General features: G+C 47.7%; 1 protein-coding gene across 2 annotated transcripts in view; it reads right to left on the reverse strand.

Moving 5' to 3' along the window:
• The window catches only part of KIF16B (kinesin family member 16B), a 280,899-nt gene that overhangs the window by 107,175 nt on the left and 151,638 nt on the right, over window positions 1–22,086 (reverse strand). Inside the window, exons 18-20 of one of the 2 annotated variants that reach the window (XM_060031259.1) lie at window positions 3,522–3,554; window positions 3,117–3,170; window positions 254–1,612 (exon numbers count right to left, since the gene is read on the reverse strand). In XM_060031259.1, coding sequence (XP_059887242.1) covers window positions 254–1,612; window positions 3,117–3,170; window positions 3,522–3,554 — 1,446 coding nt within the window. The remainder of the gene's footprint in view (window positions 1–253; window positions 1,613–3,116; window positions 3,171–3,521; window positions 3,555–22,086) is intronic. The other variant, XM_060031261.1, reaches the window with a different exon arrangement.

The following is a 22,086-nucleotide window of genomic DNA, read 5'->3' on the forward strand; positions in this document are numbered from 1 at the left end:
GTAACAGACATGGGCTTAGTTTGTGTGTTTTTTCCAACTTTAGGCCAGTGACTCTAAACCAAGGATCCTAAGGAAAAAGAAAAGAAGGCTAAGCATTTACCAGTGAATCAGAAAACATAAAGGCTACAGAATTACTTTTTCAAACAACAGTGAGAGACACAGCACCAGGGCTAGAAGCCGCGCCATCACAGCCCGAGGGTTAATGCCGTGGGGCACGGAGGGTGTGGCAGGCGTCCCCTCGGGCTCGGCTCACCTCTCCCGGTCCTTCTCCAGGGCTTCCTGCTCGGCCCCCAGGCCGGCCCGGAGCCCGGACCGCTCGCTGCCGCCGGCGGTCAAGGTGGCCGGCTTCGGCCTCCACTCCTCGGCCCCCAGGCCCCGGGCGTAGCGCCGCTGCAGGGCAGAGTGCCTCCGCTCCAGCCGGGCCACCGCCCGCTCCAGCGCCTCCCTCTGCTGCTGCTCCCGGGATTCCAGGATCTCCTTTTCCTTCCGCCTCACCTTCTCCTCCTGACGGGCCACGTTGGCCGTGAACTCGAAGGTGGCCTGGAGCTTCTGCAGCTGGCTGGCGCTGGCCTGGTACTGCGCGAGCTGCTCTTCTTTTTCTTCCATCTCTTTCTCCACTTGGTAGAGAGTGTTGTCCAGGCCGAGAGGACCTCGGTCGAGGATCTCGCAGGCTCTCTGTTTCTCTTCCAACAGCCTCGGCAAATGATGCTGCAGGAGATACTGGAGCTGGCTCTCCTTACACTGCAGCCTCCCCTCCGCCGGCTTGATCTGCTCCGCATCTCCAGCCGCGTGGGGCACATCTGCGGCACCACCATCCTTCTTGAACAACGACTTCGATTCTTCCTTGCTGCCAGATTTTAAGCGCTCCAGGATTTCACGTTCTTCCTCCACTTCCTTTTTCAGGAGCTCCTTCTGCTGAACCAGCTCCTTCTCCAGGGTGGTCAGCGCGGCCAGCTGCCTTCGCTTGAACGCTAAGAAACGCAGCTGCGCCCGTTCGAGCTCCCGGCCATCGCCATCCCCCTCGGCACAGGCCTCCTTGGCCCGCAGGAGACATGCGCGGATGCCCTCGAGGTCCTGCCGCTCCTCCTCCGCGCGCTGCGCCTCCCCGAGCCGCGGCAGCCGGACCAGCTCCCGCTTCTCCCGGAGCTGCTCCTCCAGGCGCGCCACGCGCAGGACCTGCTCCTCCTCCTGCCCCTCCAGCCGCCTCCTCTCCTGCTCCAGCCTGACACACTGCTCCTCTTTTTCCCTTTTGAGTTGCTCCAGCTCCTGAAATATCTGAACCTTCTCGGCCTTCTCATGGCTGTTGAGTTCTTGCAGCCGCTGGAGCTCTTCCCGGACGCGGAGAAACCGCTCCTCTTCCTGTTTCTTCTTCTGCAGCTCAGTCTCCTGCTGCTCCCTCAGCCTCTCCTCCTCGAACCGCTCCTTTTCGGCCAGCAGGTTCTTGAGCTTGCTCTCCAGGTGGAAGCTGCGGCGCTTGAGGCTCTCCTCCTGCTTGCGGATCTGTAGCTGCACGATCTCCGTCTCCTTGCGCTGGGTCTCCACCTCCTGCTGCATCCGCTCCAGCGCAGCCTTGTCGGACTTTTGCTTTTCCTCCATCTCTTCTATGAGTTTTCTGAAATGCAAATCGTTGACTGATCGTTATTTGAGCGCTAGGTTCAAAAGCTGCTCTAACTTCTCCCTAAACTGATACCTCCTAGAAATGGACATACACCACACACCCTTCACTAAATTTAAAAAAAAAAAAAAAAAAGAACAGCACTTTCCTTTTAATATCCAGCAGCATGCTGTTTAATTTTTTTACTCTGTAACTGTCCAACATATCATTTGCCTAATCTCCTGAAGTAGCTTCTGCTATCATTTCTTTGCAGAACCTATAAGCATAATGTGTTATGCATGATATAATTTTTAAAGCCCCCTGAGCTCAAAGAGAAAGAGGCATGCCCAATTTAAATTAAATGTGAATAATTTTATTCAGCCCAAAGGCTAAAACTCAATGGAAATTCGGTTACAAAATGACATTAAATAAAAATGCTTATGCTGTCCTCAACTCATCAGGGTCAAATATCAAAGTCAAGATAATCGACACTTCATTGTTCCAGCTCAAATAACTACACGCTATTTAATCACTAGTTTAGGACAAATGGTAATCACCAAATGATCCAAAATATTAGTTTATTAATGCATAACATTGAAAATAACGTCAGTCTCCATTAGAATACTTAAATGCATGATTCTGGCCGTTACATGTCATGGTGTGTCTTAGAGAGCAAAGGGTCCCCACTGGGTGCTAAGTCAATGTTTCGAGGTCAGGGTGGCCTCCAAAGCAAGAACACAGGGCATGTCAGAGTACGGATGCACGGCCTCCATCTCCTGACCCACCCAAGACCTATCGTCCATGATGCTGTGAGCTAAACTAATTCATCTGTAACATCCAGACCCCACACTCTAGAAAATAAATAGCCAGGGTGTAGATTTTCTGCGGCCTTACTTTCTATTCTAATATCGATCCTTGGTCCATTTCTTGGCTTGTTAAATAGGACAGGAAAAAAAAGAAAACTACTTAGTTTTATCAAAGAATTACACTCAGAACATATAAAAAATGCTCTCCAAATCAATTAAACACACACACACACACACACACACACACACACACACCCAAAAAGAAAGGGAGCTGAGAACACGCACAGGCAGATTAGAAAAGGAAATACAAATGGCTGGTCAACATAAGGAAAGAGGTTTAAAAAGTGAGGAGGCATAAGAAGGGGAAGGGTCATTCTTTCGGCTTTTTTAAAACTCAGGATATTATTAAGGAAGAAATACTTTTTAGTTAAATTTAAACAAGTCTACATTTGATGTATTACACTTAAAGAGTGTATTAAATTTGCCTACTGACTCTACTCCCCCGTCTCACAAGTATTTGAAGATGAACTATTTAAAAAATTCAAACGTGAAGTAAAACTAACCAGCTAAAGAGAAAGGAGCTACAGTCATCAGACGTGTAAATGATGGACACGGAGCCAGAGGGAGAGGACACAGACACAGGTGATCTCAGCCTAGGACATCAACACAGGCACCCACCCACTCTGTGGTGTTATGACTCCTACCACGTGGCTTACCTTTTACTTTCTAATTTCTCAAGTTCTTCACGCTGTTGCCGCTCAAATTCAAGTCTAATAAATCAAATGAAAATGAGTCACTTTTCTGAAAGAGCTTTTTTCACTCTCATATTCTCTATATGTAGTTACATATTACAAAGAACACTGGTTTGTCAGGTACGCTTTTTAATCATTATGGGTTAGCAAGTTTAAAATGTATTCTTTGCTCTATGACTATGATTATAAATTAGACATACTTTGGGAGTGCTTGAATTCAGGCTGAAAAGAACATATTTTACTTGAAGGAAAGCAAACAAAACACCACTGTACGGGACAAGCAGAGTTAAGGAAGACTTCTAAACGAGAAGCGTCCCTACCCCATGCAGCCTAGCCACTGATTAGTACAGAAAAATGGAAAATCTCTACCTTAGACAGATGGGTCCTTTTATAGGGAAAAGACTGCCAGGGAGATGAGAGAGAGAGAGAGAGAGAGCACAGACATCAATTAAGAAAAGAATTAACAGTGGGAACATCAGGAGCAAAACAGTAAGGTACTTAAAAGCCAGTAGCCATGCACAAATTGAAACGTCTTCTTATACAGATCACATTTTCCAATCATTTCTTGAAGCAAATTCTCCAAAGAGTTAGCTATTATGTTTTACACACTTCCCATGATAACTAGAGCACTAATAATAACTAAGTACCAACGATAATTGCCCACAGAAGTCAAATTCATGTTTTTACTACTTTATAAATGGTTATACTGTATGGAGGATTCTCGAGATCCTCCTGTAGTTAGTGGTTATATGACATTGGAGCTATGGGGGCTACAGAGATTATGAACAGATTGACCATAGTGGTAGCAAACTAAAGGGGGCTAGGTCACTGGGAATTTTAAAACAACTCGCTAAAATATTGATAACAAGTTGACTTTTTCTCAAATACTAGATTGAATTACTTCAAGGTTTCACTATACCTTTTAAACAGCATGAACTGTAATTCTTAAACGTTTTCCTGTTGTGGTGGATAGCAAGTACAGCTAAGAAGCTGAACTATGGAAAAATTCATCAGTCAACTGTTCTCCTTGGATAAGATAATCCAGGTTGGCAACGGTTACCTTTACCATGAGCTAACGAATTTTCAAATAGATCTGTTACCAATTTAATTTGGGCTAAAATTGAGAGTAAGATGTCTGGGGGTTTTGCAAGCAGAACTGAGGGCAGTGCTGAGTGATTTACACGTTTGCTTATTACTCTGCCTTCCCAGCAAATCCTGAAGATGGCACAGAGTACCCGATCTATTTAACAGATGAGAAACCCAGAGCTCAGAGGTCTGAAAGAACTTGTCCAAGGTCATGATGGTAAGATGTGGTGGAACCAGGGCTTGAACCCACGATAGCCTGCTTCCAAAACATCCTCAATTCGTTCATTTTATGAGCAATGCTCCAGTTTGTGATATATAATAAGAATATTAAATCCTTCATTGAAACTTACCATTTAGGGTTATATTTATCTTTCTATCAAATGAAAATGATCTGTGGATTACAGGCACCGCCATCCATGAGAAATCAATCACGTAAATATAGTATATGAAAGGGATTTGCCACTTCTGGAGCCCAATCCACATGCCATCACGCTAAGCCGATACAGGGTTTCATTTAAGTTCATATACGATCATTCTCTTTTATATAACGATAAACAGAACCTTGGGAATGCTTCCTAGTACATATTTTTAGACTTCGGTACAGTTTAGTCTTTCTAGAGATAATTACAGTCAAAAAAAAATAAAATAAAATCACCAGATAAAACACTTTCAAAACCTGAGGATTTTCCTAATAGAACTGTCTTTATTCTTGATTTACACTTTCTGTGAACATCAGCTCAATGTGCCCATCAGCAGACAATGTCGCTCTGCTCTGACAGTGTCACAAGGCAAATGCTGCTCTGAGAGGTTCGAATGAAAACCTATCACCAGACAGTTTACAACGTGCAGGTGCTTGTCCTGGCACTGAGCATGCAATACCCTCACTTTGTTCTCCTAACCCTAGCAGGTCTCATCCCCATTTTATAAAACAGGAAACTGAGGCTTAGATGAGGTAAGTAGCAGAGGGAGGGCTTGAATCAGTTTGGTATTAAAATCTGTGCTGCTAACCACTGCAACTGTTTCTAATGAGTTGTGTGGTCTCAGAAAGTCATGAAATGTGAGTTTTAATAGCTTCATCTCCAGTGTGACACTCTGGGCACCTACGTATTTTACTGAGCACAGTGCCAGGCGCTGTGCAAGGCACAGGGGATACAGAGGTCCGGAAGTGAGATATGTCCCTGCCTCCGTGGGGCTCCCAGTCTGTAAGTGACAGTGGAATAAACATGAGGGGCGCACCCAGTGTGTCACAGCCAGGATGAGGAAGGACAAAGGGTTGTAACACACCGAGCGGGTGCTGGTCTCAGAATTTGGTAGGACCTAGAATCAAGGCAAGCCTCCCAAGGGAACTTCCGCCCAGGCTGTGCCACTCTTCCTCGCATGGTGCAGCAGCTCAATAAAGCCAGGTCTCGGCTTCCTGTGAGGGGAGGGGCAAGACGTGAAGCTCAACGGGACACGAGAAGCCACACGGTGCAGGGCCTTGGAAGTTATATTGAGGACTCTGCACCTGACCCCAAAGACAGTGGCAGAAAAGTGTCTTGGAACAGGGTTGTTAGAGAGCCCACAGAGAACACATGAGAGGAGAAGCCACGAACCAGATCAGGAGGCCTGTGTCGTCACGGAAACAAGAGATGATGGAGGCAGGACCCAGGATCACTGGGATAAGGAAATGCCAGTATCTTCTGATACGCAGGGGTTCAGTTGAGAAAACCTGCTAATGGGCTGGATTTTGTTGGAGGTTGTGATGGGAAAGAAAGAGTCAAAGATGACCCTCAGGTTTCTGGCCGGGTCACACAGTGGGTGGGGAAGCAGAGCTTCACGGCCAAGAGGCTGTGCTAAAAGGTCGACTGGTCCGAATACAAATGCTAGTGGTTGTGAGGCTAAGCATGAGCTATTTAATCTTGGACGCTTGATTTTTACAGACTTTGAAGACAATAACGAGCCCTCCCTCAAAGAAGACAAACATCCGTCTCATCAAACAAGACCGTACGTACAAAGTATCTGTATCAACATCCACGAAAGAGTCATTCCACACCTGGGTCTGAGGACTCGCATTTGACTCTCACAATGGTCCTGTGACGTAGGTGCCACCCTTCCCCCCTTTTACACACGAGCAGTGGCCACGACTCCAGTGAATGGCAGAATCAATCGACTCCAGAGCCCACAGTTTATCCCTATGCTGCCTTCAAGAAAGTAAGCTCGATTTTACACATGTTGAATCTAATGATTCCAGGGTCAACCAAATTGAGACGTCCGGCAGGCGGGGGATACAAACGAAGATCTAGCGCTTGGGCCGTCATCAAGGATGGACATACAGACTTGGAATTCACCAGCATCTGGATAGGAATTACCCAGGACACAGGTATGGAATGTGAATAAAGGAGCTTAGTGCAGAGTCTGGAAGACCACACACACTGCAGTGACTGGCAGAGAAGGATGGGCCCTTAAATGAGGCTGGAGATGAGCAGTTAAAGACAGAGAGAGAGGATCCCCTTGATAAATAATGATTCCCATTTCCTCAAAATTAAGAGTTTAAAAAGAAAAAGAGGGCTTCCCTGGTGGCGCAGTGGTTGAGAGTCCGCCTGCCGATGCAGGGGACACGGGTTCGTGCCCCGGTCCGGGAAAATCCCACATGCCGCGGAGCGGCTGGGCCCGTGAGCCATGGCCGCTGAGCCTGCGCGTCCAGAGCCTGTGCTCCGCAACGGGAGAGGCCGCAACAGTGAGAGGCCCGCGTACCGCAAAAAAAAAAAAAAGTACAAGAGATCATGCAATCAACTCGGCACACACGCCCGTCGCCCACCAGACACCCCTGCTCCCGTCCTCCCACTACTGTACAGGCCAGGAGACTGAGGCCTGGGGGTTGGGGGGGCGGATCAGGGAGAGGCCCAAGGTGACCTCCTCTTTAGAGAAGTCAAGGGCAAAGTTCACCTCTTCTTACTCCTCCTCCATTCCTACTTCAACTCTGGAATTCCATCTCACCTCCTTAACCAAACCACGGCAACGTGTACCCCAGAAACAGCCTCCCAGAGTTGAATATGACTCACCACTCCCAGATGGACCTCTCCTCTGTGGACAGACCAGAACAGTGTGCCACAGGGAATGTTCCTGCCACTTCATTCAGCCATGCCTGCCCCATGTCCAACAAACCTTTAACGAGCACCTACTATGTGCAAGGCAGTGTGTTAGACACACAGAATGGACAAACTGTCTTCAGGTCTTAAGCGTGAATTGTAAGTGAAATATGTGTGCATCCAACAAACCTTTAACAAGCACCTACTATGTGCAAGGCAGTGTGTTAGACACACAGAACGGACAAACTGTCTTCAGGTCTTAAGCGTGAATTGTAAGTGTGTATGGATCACACAGTACGTGAGGAGCCCAAGGAGAAAGTTCCATTTTTTCCGTGCCGGGGTGGAGGGAGAGCATTTATAGCTGCATGCATGGGAGGGGGCCTCGCTGTCTGTCTGAGCTGGGCCTGGCTTGACAGACGGACAGAACAATGGCCACAGTGTGGGGAGTGGGAAAATCGAGTGGAACAAACATAGGAGAAGGAAAACGAAAGAAACAAGCAAGGCACTGAGCATGAGGAACAGGAGCTAGTGGCTCACGCACCATCAATTCATTTGATCAACAAGCCATTCACGTGCCCGGCACTGTCCCAGGCCCTGAGACTCAGCAAAAGGAGCCAAGCCCCTGCCGTCATAAACCTTCCATTCTAGTGGGAGTGGGGGGAGAAGGAGAGCTAACCAACAGTGAAAATATTTTTGTGATACGTGCTGTGGAATAGCCTGAAGCCAGGAGGGAGGGTGGAGAGAGGGCTGAGCGAGGGCGTGGCCACGAGGATGCAGCTGGTGCCGGCACGCGAGGGAAGCCAGGCCAATGACGAGGGACAACGTGTGGCACGCGGGGAGCACAGCAAGACTGGAATGGCGAAAGCAGGTGCAACCAGGGGACAGTGATGGGATGAGAGAAGGGGCCCAAGAAGGGCCCAGACCACCCGGGACCCTACAGGTCACAGAGGATAGGCAGAGCCCTGTCCACCAGGGCTCCTGGAGGACAGAGACCCAGCTGAGCTGTGTATCTGAGGGCCTTCTGCAAGGCACATAGTAGGTGTTCAACTAATGAGCACTCCAGGTAGAGCTTTGAAGTCAGTGGCATAGGCTGAGCACCAGACCCCAATTACACAGAGTCACAGAACACCTGGGCGGGGAGGCAATGACCTCAGCCAGGGCAGAGTTCTCTGTGCCCTAAGAAATAACAACCGGCGGTGCTTCCAGCCTTCTCAAGATGAAAGTAATTAACTGCAGCAAAGGTAGAAAATACAGGGGAGTAAAATGCAGTCAAGTCCCTCACCACGATCACGGTATCTTGGTAAACAGCCTTCGGCCTCCCAGCCGAACACACACGCACACGGATGAAAGCTGACAACAGAGTTTATTGTGTAGCCTTTTCCTCCTAACACACACCTTGGACAAATCCCCAAAACATTACCTATCATTCCACAACACAGTTTAGTATCATGCCATTTCAGAATACAGATGCACCATGCTTTATGGGAGCAATCTCACATGGCTGGAAATGTACCTGGTAGATGATCCTGATGAAACGGTTTGGTGGGATCTACACGGGGTAGCCCAAGAGGAGGTTCGTTTAGGAAAAGAGAAGCTGTGCATATTTGTGGGCAGAGAAGGGGGGTTTGAAGACGTGAAAAAGACTTGAAATGCACCACAGCTCCTCTGCCCTGGCAAGACATTCCTGAAGTGAAGAGCTCTCCGGGTCTACTTTGCACACCTGTACTCCTTTGATACCGCGTGCTTAGGGACACGATGCTCACACGCTCAACCAGGCAGGGCTTGAAACATGAGCCTCACATCCACGGGGCTAAGGGAGGTCTCGGCAGCCCCTGTGTACCTCCCTGGGGCTGGTCGCCCTCCCCCAGCCCTCCCCTGCCATCGCCTCTTCTAGGTCTCAAGCCTCCCTTCCTGATTTCTCTCTGACGTCTCTCTCTCTGTTCCTCCCCTTGTTGTTTTAATGTAAGCAACAGATATCGTCAAATAAAGAATTCTGGGGTGTGTGGATTTAGCTGACAAATAATAAAGTGGGAAAGATTTATATAAGCTGATTAATTGCACTGTAATCAATTTATGTGGGCAAAAAGGAGAAATAGTTCCAAGAGTCCTCAATGATGAAGCGAGAGTTACATGATGGGGCTTCCCTGGTGGCGCAGTGGTTGAGAGTCCACCTGCCGATGCAGGGGACACGGGTTCATGCCCCGGTCGAGGAAGATCCCACATGCCGCAGAGCGGCTGGGCCCGTGAGCCATGGCCGCTGAGCCTGCGCGTCCGGAGCCTGTGCTCTGCAACGGGAGAGGCCACAACAGTGAGAGGCCCACGTACCACAAAAAAAAAAAAAGAGTTACATGATGATATAAACATGGGATGAAGAAGAGTGTTGGATGACCTGGGGACAAGTTCCCAGGAAAGTAGTAAAAGAAAAAGCAGAACACAGAGCTGTGTATCGAGTGAGAGCTCGATGTTGTTTTTCTAAGATACTTTTTAGAATGCATGATTATAGTACCTGATGTACAATTAAACATATATAGTATAAAATATAAGTAAATATTACAAATATAAACCAATCATTATTTCTTGGTGGAAGGATTGTGAATGCTTGTGATTACTTTATTCATTTCTGAATGTTTTACTTTTTTGCAATAAACATCTCAATTTATAATGAGACAAACTACCTGTTTCAAACATTTTTCTCAATCTACTGTGATTATAGCAACCGTTTTACTTCTTTTTTGCTTCTACAAATCTCTAGTTGATTTCCATTCATCTCCAGCAATGACGATGATTAACCTCAGTAGACCATAAAATTTGGGGTTGCTTATGGTGACTAAATATCTGAGGTCACTGATGTGGGACACGGCTGTTCAAGGTTAGCATTACGGTCTGGGATAAAAGAAGGGGGTGGAGGGTCCTCATTATGGCACAACAATTCACACACACACACACACATTCGATCAACAACTGCTTCCCAAACACCTACTTAGAAGCAGGGGTACATTATTAAGAAAATCAAACCTTTTCACTAAATATACTAAAAATATTCCATTAAATACCCAGACCAAGAGTGGGCAAATAGTTGCACCAAAACCCACAATTTTAAGCAACCATTTAAAGTGCTACCACCGAGACAGGATGCTATGTATAAAGATCCAAGGAGATGAAATCTGGGCTGGGGTTGGTAGGGCCTCCCTGAGGAAATGACGCTGAAACTGACATCTTAGAGGGGATGTGGGATTTAGCCATGTGACGAGCAGGCGGACACACGGACGAGCAGTCCAGGAGGAGGAAACAGCACGTTTCCAGCGAAGGCCTGGAAGCAGGAACAGGTATGTATGTACGTCAGGAACCCTTGACTGAATCAGCAACAAGCTCTGATCAAATGAGTCAACAAACTACAGAGAGCTCACGGCAGGTAATCAAGTTAATACAAGATGTTACTTCAGAAGAAAATCATGCTGACATGTAGGACGAAGAGGAATCTGCTACCTACCACCGTTGCCCATAACTGCTATCCATCATTGCACTGGGCAAAGGCTCACTTCCTCAACTGACCCACACAATTCAGCTTTGGATCATGCAGTTCTACAATGAGGGAAGCAGAAATGCTGCCCCTGAGCAGACAGCGCAAATCTAAAGGAACAGAATGAAGACAGATCACACTTGGAATCCTATAGCTCATCGTTCTGCTCCTTGCTTTTTTTTTTTTTGAGTGCGTTGGGTCTTCATTGCCGTGCGTGGACTTTCTCTAGTTGTGGCGAGCGGGGGCTACTCTTCATTGTGGTGCGTGGGCTTCTCACTGCAGTGGCTTCTCTTGTTGCGGAGCACGGGGTCTAGTCGCATGGGCTTCAGTAGTTGTGACACACAGTCTCAGTAGTTGTGGCTCATGGGCTCTAGAGAGCAGGCTCAGTAGTTGTGGCTCACGGGCTCAGGTGCTCCGTGGCATGTGGGATCTTCCTGGAGCAGAGCTCAAACCTCTGTCCCCTGCATTGGCAGGTGGATTTTTAACCACTGTGCCACCAGGGAAGCCCCCATTCTGCTACTCTGAAAACAGGAAACAAAGGAGCTCATCATTTAAAGTGGCTCACAGTGGAGTTATATTCAAGGACAAGAAAGAAAAAGCTAAGTCAGTACAGACTGACTTCACTTTACTGCACTTCGCAGATATTGCTTTTTTTTTTTTTTTTAACAAATTGAAGGTTTGTGGCAACCCTACATCGAGCAAGTCAACCAGCGCCATTTTCCCAGCAGCGTTTGCTCACTTCATGTCTCTGTGTCACATTTTATTTATTTTATTTTTTTAACATCTTTATTGGAGTATAATTGCTTTACAATGTTGTGCTAGTTTCTGCTTTATAACAAAGTGAATCAGCTATATGTATACATATATCCCCATATCCTCTCCCTCTTGCGTCTCCCTCCCACCCTCCCTATCCCACGCCTCTAGGTGGACACAAAGCACCGAGCTGATCTCCCTGTGCTATGCAGCTGCTTCCCACGAGCTGTCTATTTTACATTTGGTAGTGTATATACGTCCATGCTACTCTCTCACTTCATCCCAGCTTACCCTTCCCCCTTCCCGTGTCCTCAAGTCCGTTCTCTACTTCTGCATCTTTATTCTTGTCCTGCCCTTAGGTTATCAGAACCATTTTTCTTTTTTTCTTTAGATTCCACATATAGGTGTTAACATTGTTTTTCTCTTTCTGACTTACTTCACTCTGTATGACAGACTCTAAGTCCATCCACCTCACCACAAATAACTCAGTTTTGTTCCTTTTTATGGCTGAGTAATATTCCATTACATATATGTGCCACATCTTCTTTATCCATTCATCTGTCGATGGACACTTAGGTTGCTTCCGTGTCCTGGCTATTGTAAATAGAGCTGCAATGAACATTTTGGTACATGACTCTTTTTGAATTATGGTTTTCTCAGGGTGTATGCCGAGTAGTGGGGATTGCTGGGTCATATGGTAGTTCTATTTTTAGTTTTTTGAGAAACCTGCATACTGTTCTCCATAGTGGCTGTATCAATTTACATTCCCACCAACAGTGCAAGAGGGTTCCCTTTTCTCCACACCCCCTCAAGCATTTATTGTTTGTAGATTTTTTTGATGATGGCCATTCTGTCTGTGTCACATTTTAGTAATTCTCACTATCCTGAAAACTTTTCTTTCTTATCATATTTGCTACAGTGAGCTGTGATCAGTTATCTTTGATGTTACTATTGCAAAAACCTTGTGACTCTCTGAAGGCTCAGATGATGGTTAGCATTTTTAAAGTGTTTTTAAATTAAGGTATGTACATTTTTTTAGACATAATCCTACCGCATGCTTAACATACAGTATAATGTAATACTACAGTATAAACATAGTTTTTAAATGCACTGGGAAACCAAACACTGCGCACGGCTCTCTCTACTGTGCATCTGCTCTACCACGGTGGTCTGGAATCGGCTCGCCACATCCCCGGGGCCTGGCTGAAACTGACGCTGTTCTCTGTTAATGGAGGAAGAAGCTCACGTCTTTCAGCTGCGTTCACCGCCAGTTCCCCAAGACTGTGCATCTTCACAAGCTATTTAAGGCTCTACAGCAACCGCCAAGTGAATAAATGGCCCATGAAAAAGCGACACCACTGAGACCAAAGACTGGAGAGGAAGTCAGTCTTGCGGCAAAGCAAACTTTTGAAAGATGTTAAGGCCCAATAAGACAAACCAGCAGAGACAAACACAGTAAATAACCATCAGCTAAAACACAGCCAAGTCACCAGCAACATAAATATTGCCAACCACTACACGTATAAAACTTTCACACTCCAGGTCAGCAAGAAAAAAAAAGGATAAAACAATGTATAAAGCCCCAGAAAGTGAGAGAGAAGAGAGAAAAGTGGGGCTAGCAGGGCACTGTATCCACGGGCAACGCAATCTTTCCTCCCAGGACCCGTAGTGAGGACATGACCTCACCTGACGGTGCGGGTCTTACCAAGAGTATCTCCAGCTATGACCAGGCTATGTTTCTGAAGCCCCTTTTACATTGGTATGAATTAAGGGGAAGAACTGAATTCACTTGGTTCACATGTATTACAATGGCTATTAAGTTCCAGGTGCTATGCTGGGAACTGAGTGAACAGATTAGATCCTGTGACTGTTTCCTGGAAGCTGACAGAAATGTAGAGGGAAGCTAAGCTCAGTACAGCAAAGGAAGCACCTGGTTACTGACGTTTTCTTACTCTCTCCCCAGTGTGATGTATTTATCCTTCCAGTTGAAGGAAGGGAGAGAGGGAGGGAAGGAGGGAAGAAATAGGGAGGGAAAGCCTAAGGAAGAAATAGGGAAGGGGTAGGAGAGAGGAAGGAAAATGAAACTACTTCCTTTTCCTACAACTGCTGTCAGCTGGTAAGAAGTCCTCACCAGTAACGTATCTTGGTGCTTTCGGCTTTCTGCGTCGCAATCCCGGAACTCTTCCTGCGGAATATAGTTCCTTCCGGCTTCACATTCCGAAACCCCAACCCTACTCTAAACCTGAAGGAGCAGGAAGGCTGGAGCGAACTGCACACAGCACGGAGCTCTGCACAGGACAAGTGAGGTGCCTGATGAATCCCGGGTGATGGTCAGGATGCCCAGGACAGGCTTCCAGAGAGAGCCACTGTTAGCAGGATTGCCTAGACTCCAGCTGCTGTGAATAGAGCTTAGAGCTGCATCCAGGAGGGTGTGTTCATATCAACACAGTCTATGAGTCAAGAGGACCCTTTTCCAGTTTGCAAGGAAAGGGAAACTCTCATGTGGTATTGGTGGGAGAGAAATAGTGGTGATACGTACAACCATCCTATAGAACAGTTTGTGAACATCTATCAAGAGCCTTAAAACTATCAATATATACACCCTCTGGCCTGGTAATCCCATTCTACTTTTTCTCACCTGAAGAAGTGATACTCACGGAGAAGCACAAAGATTTAGCTACAAATGTGTTCACCCCAACTGCTTGCCATAGTTCAAAGCTAGACAACAAAACACCTGCCGACAGAAGATAAGTAAGGTATGGCATATCCATACGATGGAATCTCACATGGATGTTAAAATGATGTAGGTTAATACATACGAAGGGGAAAGATATGTAAGTGCATAAAACAAGCCCAGTGTGAACCCATCCTGGTAAAAGAACACATATAAATGTATATAAGTATAAATGTATATATGTAAATGAATGTACATATACATGTGCACACACGGAGAGAAAGCCAGAGATGGCTACATGGTGGGACAGAGGTATAGACTAGAATATACAGCAACATGTTCACTGCCGTAGTTTCTTCTTTTTTGCTTGTTTGTGATTTCTAAATTTTCCGTAATGATTAACACACGAAAATTAAACGTTAGGTTAAAAATAACCATCACTCATCTGTCCTTATCCCCTGATTGTCGATGATTTCAGACAGTCTTCAGAGTCAGGGGCCTTGCACTGAGCCCTGAGTTGGCCCTGACGCCCATCAACCCCATCAGCGCTACGTTCCATAAAGCTCCTTGGACGGCTTGCCAAAGAGAGGTTTGATTTTTGACTTTAGATATTTTTGGCCCAACCGCATTTGAAACCCAGGCATTTCTCCTCTTCGGAATTTCTTCGAATGCAGTATATCCATTTCAACAGGCTCGCCGCTGGTCAGTGCTTAAAGGAGGACAATGCACAAATGACATTTTCTCCCTTTATTTTTAAGACTGAAATGAACTTGGAATGTATATAATTTTGCTCAGAGCACTTTCAAAAAGCTGTGAAAGCTCCTGCTTTCTGCCAAGTTAGCCGCCTGTTTGCAGCCTCAGAGCAAGACAGAGGATGCCTGAGGAGTGGGCTTGGACGTTTCCCCTGCAGTGAAAGTTTCCTGGCAAAGATCTTGGCTGGGCGCTTCTCAAAGCGGAGCTGACTCTCAAAGGAAGTCACCAGGCTGCTTTGCCTCCTCCAAAAATTCTCTGGCACTAAGTACCACGCATGTGTGCCTACAAACCCTGGTTTCCAGAAAGCCTACGATGCGGGCCGGCAGTGAGTTCCTAAACTACCTTAGAAACGATACATCCAACATGACATGCCCAGTTGGGCTCATAAAATGTTCCTGGGTAGCAAAGACTTCACTTTTAAAAAGTCCAAATCTTACTATGATTCAGAGCATGGGTTTTTTTGGACAATTACTAGGTTGCCTGTTGAAACTGACTGCTCTGAAGATAAGTTGGATCTTACTGGATACAGTCATTTGCAAACCTGATGTAATTCTTTCAGAGAGCTTTGTTCTAAAAGGAACTGAGTACTAAGTAGCATAAACTTTAAATCCACTGCAAAAAAACATACTCAGGTCTATAGGATACCAAGGAAACCAAGAGATGTGCATGTGCAACAGTCAAGAAAGCCACAAAACATGCACGAAGTACATCTGTGTGCGTGAGAGCCTCACAAAGGCCCAGGGCTTCCCTGGTGGCGCAGTGGTTGAGAGTCCGCCTGCTGATGCAGGGGACACGGGTTCGTGCCCCAGTCTGGGAAGATCCCACATGCCGCGGAGCAGCTGGGCCCGTGAGCCATGGCCGCTGAGCCTGTGCGTCCAGAGCCTGTGCTCCGCAACAGGAGAGGCCAAAACAGTGAGAGGCCCGCGTACCACAAAAAAAAAAAAAAAAAGATAAGGCCCAGCTAGTCTGGAGATGCTAAACAGTGCGTAAGGACCCATCTGAAGCACGAGGCACCTAGACACCTATGAGCAGACACATCTCCCGCGCTGAGAGCATTTCGGCTGCAAACCTACATCTTGGTGAACATCTGTGAAGTGCCCACTGTGTTGAGATGCTGACATTCAAAGAGGAGCAGGGCACGGCCCCGCCCTCAGGAAGCCTAATGGGAAGGCAGGCACCAGCATCAACTAAAGGAATCGGGAAAAAGCTATGATGAGAAAGGTGTGCACCAAACACCTGCCAGAGGACGAAGAGGAAGCACTTCGCTCAAACTGGAGATGCACAGAGTGCTTCTGAGGAGACAGTTCCTACACTCACCTTGAAAGATGAAGAGGACTGCCCCCGGGAAGAAGAGTGGGTTTTGTGGACAGTCTCATAGATAGATTTGGCCTGGAGAGAGGTGTGAAAGACGTTCTGTCCACTTAAACCGAAGCCTGAAGTTCAAGGTGGAAAGTGGCAGAAGGTAATGGTGGGAGACAAATGGGTGCTTATGTCGGGGCCTGGAGGGCATCCCAGAGGCACTGAGGGCCAGGCCACTTGCTGGGAAGAGGAGGGGCTCCTGCAGGAAGAAGGGGTCACCACGAAGGGCTAAGGGGGTGCGGTGAGCCCCACCCTTCGGCTCAAGGCCGGACAGGTTCCAGGGGCAGGTCCATGAGTCCCCCCTGTGTCGCCTCGTAGAGGAAACCAGGTATTACGTGCATGGGTCACGAGAGCCCTGATGAATGCAGAACATCAGCTGCTCCTCACGGATGGACCATGTCGGCCACTTAAAGAGGAAAATCCCTGTTGCTCATTCCCCCACGATGATGGGCAGCAACATTCTCAGAGTGAACTTGCTTGAGGTGTGGGTGGGGACAGGAAGAGGGAAAGAGCTGGGAAGACGGAGTCCCTGGGTGGAGCCAATTCGGGGAGAAAAATTATTTTCTCCAGGGAACTGTGGGCCGCGACTTCTATTAAGTAACTGGAAAGCTGGCTGGTGCTTAAAGGACAGGAGCAGCTGACACTAAAGAAGAGTCCCGGCCTCTAAACAAAGACGTCTTCATGAGGGTTGCTTTTTTTTTTAATAAATAAATTTATTTATTTATTTGTTTATTTATTTTTGGCTGCGTTGGGTCTGCATTGCTGTGTGCGGGCTTTCTCTAGTTGTGGCGAGCGGGGGCTGCTCTTCGTTGCGGTGCGCAGGCTTCTCATTGCGGTGGCTTCTCTTGTTGCAGAACACGGGCTCTAGGTGCATGGGCTTCAATAGTTGTGGCTCACGGGTTCTAGAGCACAGGCTCAGTAGTTGTGGCTCACGGGCTCTAGAGCGCAGGCTCAGTAGTTGTGGCTCACGGGCTCTAGAGCGCAGGCTCAGTAGTTGTGGCTCACGGGCTCTAGGTGCATGGGCTTCAGTAGTTGTGGCTCACGGGCTCTAGAGCGCAGGCTCAGTAGTGTGGCGCACGGGCTTAGTTGCTCCGCAGCATGTGGGATCTTCCCGGACCAGGGCTCAAACCCATGTCCCCTGCATTGGCAGGCAGATTCTTAACCGCTGCACCACCAAGGAAGTCCCTTCACAAGGGTTTAATAAGAGAGAAACAAAGAAGAAGAGAGGAGGTTTGGGGCAGGGGAGGGGGCGGTGCTGGGGGGCAGCTAACATTTATTAAGCCAATACTTAGCGTCAGGGAATCATTAAGGCCAAAAGCCAGTTCGCCTAAGAGGGAGGAAGGTTTAAAAGCAGAACACTGATCCCAAACTGGTCCTAAGAGAGGTAAATACGGGGTAAGGGACCCCAAACTCTGCACTGTCACCAGGGCCAGGCCACCTGCTGAAGCCTGTGAGACCCATCACCGAGTAGGTGGATACAGACCCCCTACGGTGAGGAGCGGGGCGCCGCGGCCAGGGGCCTGGGTGGAGCTGCACAGCTGCCCTCACCCAGAGTCAACCCAGAGGAATCCAAGCGTCACAAGCAACGACAAGGCTCCTGGCTCCCTGCTTTCCGCCAGGCTTCCCCGCAGTCTTCCCTGTACACTAGAGCACGCTCCAAGGGAACTGAGCCCCAGCACAGGCTGGCCAAACAAGGGCCCTCACCCCGCAGCTGAGTGGATGCGGAACGAGCAGGAGGGCTTGTCAACGGGGGCCCCGCGTTCACCCTGCGCCTGCGACAGGCTGCAGAGGCCCCCACGCTCCCCACGGGGCGCCCGGCGGCCGACCCTGTGCTCCTGTGCAATCACTCCCAGGAGGAAGTTCGCAGCCCGGGGTCCAGTTTCTCAAGGCTGTGCTCAGCATTCTCCCTGCCTCTCGACAAGCTGGCCCTCCTCCTGTATCTGTATTTCAGCTGGAGAGCATGCGACACCGGACCAATTATTTAAACCAGAAAATGGATGTTACCAGCTTTTCCTTCTTTCCCTCCCACATCCATTCGGGCCTCATCACTTCCTTCCTGCCCTGGGCGCCTGTGCAGCCCACCGCTGCCTCTAGCTTCCTCCCACTGCTACCTCAGTTCAGGCCTCACCTCCAGGTCCCTCTCACAGCTCCCTCCGCGCCCTCACTGTTCCCTCTCGAGGCAAATATGATCACATCTTCCTTGGCTAGAAACACCTCCTGAAGCCCTACCCCATGGACTGGGCTTTGAGATAAAGGCGAACGGGCTGGGTGAACTGAACTTGGCAGGGCTCGAGGGAGGTCACCAGGAAATAGATCCTTGTCAGATTGACACTCATCAGTTATTTACTAAACTTACTGGGGGAGCTGAATTTCAGATCTTCCATCTTTCTATACTTCCAAACACTACTTTCCAGATTAGAAATTCTTAAGAAAATGGAAAGAAAACAAAGACTGAAGAAAAACCACAATGAGGTACCACGTCACACTCATTAGGGCGGCCACTATCAAAAACAAAACAAAACAAAAGAAAAAACTAACAAGAAAAAAAACAGAAAATAACACGTATTGGTGAGGATGTGGAGGAACTGGAACCCTTGGGCGCTGTTAGTAGGAATGTAACAGGGCTGCACCTAAGACAGAAAACAGTGTGGCAGTTTCTCAAAAAAATTAAAAACGTAATTAGCATATGATCCAACAATCCCACTTCTGGGTATATACCCAAAGGAACTGAAAGCAAGGGCTCAAAACAGATATTTGTGCACCCGTGTTCAGAGCAGCATTATTCACAACTGCCAAAAGGTGGAAGCAGCCCAGGTGTTCATCGATAGATGAATGGATACATAAGATGTGATATATACATGCAATGGGATGTTATGCAACTTTAAAAAGGAAGAAACTCTGATACTTGCTACAACATGGATGAACTCTGAAGGCATTATGCTAAGTGAAAAAAGCTAGTCACGGGCTTTCCTGGTGGCGCAGTGGTTGAGAGTCCACCTGCCGATGCAGGGGACACGGGTTCGTGCCCCGTCGGTCCGGGAAGATCCCACATGCCGCGGAGCGGCTAGGCCCGTGAGCCATGGCCGCTGAGCCTGCGCGTCCGGAGCCTGTGCTCTGCAACGGGAGAGGCCACAACAGTGAGAGGCCCGCGTACCACAAAAAAAAAAAACAAACAAAAAAAAGCCAGTCACAAAAAGATAAATAATGTATGAATCCACTTATATGAGGTACCCAGAGCAGTCAAATTCAGAGACAGAAAATAGGATGGCGGTTGCCAGGGGTGAGGGGGAGGGGGGTTGGGATGTTACTGCTTAATGGGTACGGAGTTTCAGTTTTATAGGAAAAAAGTTCTGGAGGTTAGCTGCAACGATGTGAACGCACTTAACACTACTGTACGCCTAAAAATGGTTAAGATGGGAAATTTCATGTTAAGTGTATCTTAGCACAATTTAAAAAAAAAGAGTGAAGAAATGAGTTAGCAAATGCTTATGAGTATAGAGAAAATAATTCTCTGTTGTATTTTGGGCCATACATTTTGTTCATAATCATAAATTCTAAACACACTAACCAGAACTTATAAAAACGTTACGTGTACACAGGTGCTGTGACTGTGCCGGCAGAACCTGAGCTGCCCTCTCTCCTGCTCCATCCTCCCAAACCCCAAAGCGCAGTTCCTCAAAGAACGGACATCTGTTTATCAAAGCAACCTGCTCACGCCCAGGCATGGCTTTCAGAGTGCCCCCCAGTCAGGCCCCAACCTGCGGAATCCTCTTATCACTTCCTAAGCTCAGCATGGCTGTGGCCAGCACTCACCTTGTTTGCTCATAAAATGTTCCTTCCCAGAACATCTCTCCAGGGGAAAACCTCTTCCTGCAAACATCTCAGGGCCCAGCACAGAATCCAGTTTTTTTTTGTGAATCTTGAACAGAATTCTCAAGTAGAACAGAAGGGAGTGATTTGGGGTTCCTACCTGGCGGGCATCCAGGGCTGAATCTCTGGTTAGTGTTCTATCCACTTTGTTCTCTGAGATAAGGCATCTTTATAGACTTCTAACATCTTTATATCCTCAACTATGGAGAAGAAAGTGCTGGACCAGGGACTTAGGAGGGTTACTACTTAAGCCTCCTCACAGCCCTGCTATACCCTCCATACCACCCACCCCTTGCCATGGGCCCCGGCTATTTACCACAGGCTGCGCACTGCTACGGCAATGAGAGTCCACAGAAGAGGGGAGAACTGGGGACGATGTTACACAGGGGACAATGCCTGGTCTCCATAAGCGTGGAGGACAAGTGGGTTCCCGTTATTTAGGCTTATGGCACAGATCCCATGATGCTGGCTGGAGGTGATCTCAACATCAAGAAAGATTCTTTCTGAAAGTCTCTGGTTTTCTACATCACCCAACACATTACAAGGCATGGCCACCGGAAGAGAATCCCTTCCAAGCACGTCAGTTTGCACCATTCCCTTCCCATTGGCCCTCCCAGGTCACAGGCTACTAATCCGGAATCATATAACTTCCATGACTTCACGCTAAGTGGGTTCACACCCATGTGTCCATTTTCTTAGGCAGAGAGAACACGGCACCTGACACTTATGGTCTCCCCTCGCCCTCAATAAATGCGCGTTGTCCTATTGAAGCATCTCGGCCCTAAGTTTCCATCTTGAGAAACTAACACACTCTGTGTGCAGGCGCCTTATTAGATTTAAGTAACAACTATTCAGCTAGTGTCCAAGCAGTGAACATACTTCTTTCAACATTCTTCCCGTTTATCGCGTGGTGCTTAATTTAGGCCAAGGATAGTTACACCTGTAACATCAAAAAAGGTAAAAACAGCCCAGCTTGGCTTTAATCCCGCTTTGTTTGGCCGAGTCGCTGGAGCACAGAACTTTACAAGGTGTCTGCTTCCCATAAATCAGAGGCAGCAACTTCTCTCCAATTCTGTTTTAATTCATGGGTAATCATTCTCTAGAGCAGGTGGCAAGTTGGGGGCGGGGCCTGGAGTCGGGGGAATGAAGGTATGATGAAGTATTAAGCCATTTGAATTTGAATTTGTACAAATGAGTAGTGCAAGGGTGGCAGATACGAAATGTGTCTGCTAACCGAAGCCAGATGAACAGGACGCAGCATCCAACCCATCCAGCACCCTCCCTTCAGCCGACCGCAGAGTGTTTCTCGTTGAATTCTCTGACAGCCTTGGCCTAAGTCTTCACTTTGTCACGAGGCCCTCTTCCCACCTTTTGCCTGAGGACCCCGAACATGAATTCGAGGTTATTCAACCAACTGCAGTGCCATTTGGAAACTGACTCGTGCACAGAAACACATTCCTTTGCATAATGTGTCATTTCCCACCATTTAGAACACCAATGCCCAGAGCAACTAGTGAAAATCCTTTTGCCCGCAAAGGGCACAGGTGTCTTACTAAAATTTCATTCTTAATCTGTCTGCTAAACATTCGTCAAGCAGCTTATGTGAATGACACTCTAGAATACGGAAATTAGTAAGATAAGCCTCTGACCTCGAAAAACTTCCAACCTAATAGGAAAGATACACTGACTGAACCCTCACCCCACCGCCAGCCCAGACTGCTCATCCCTGCCTCCCGCACCTCAGGAGCAAGTGCATCACCTGCCCAACTGTTTAAACCCGGAGCCTGGGAACCCGCCCTTCATTCCACGATGCTCCCATCACTATGGTGACCACCCAGACCCAAGCCACTG

Source organism: Delphinus delphis, chromosome 15 (genome assembly GCF_949987515.2).
Source record: "Delphinus delphis chromosome 15, mDelDel1.2, whole genome shotgun sequence".
Classification (NCBI taxonomy): Eukaryota; Metazoa; Chordata; class Mammalia; order Artiodactyla; family Delphinidae; genus Delphinus; species Delphinus delphis.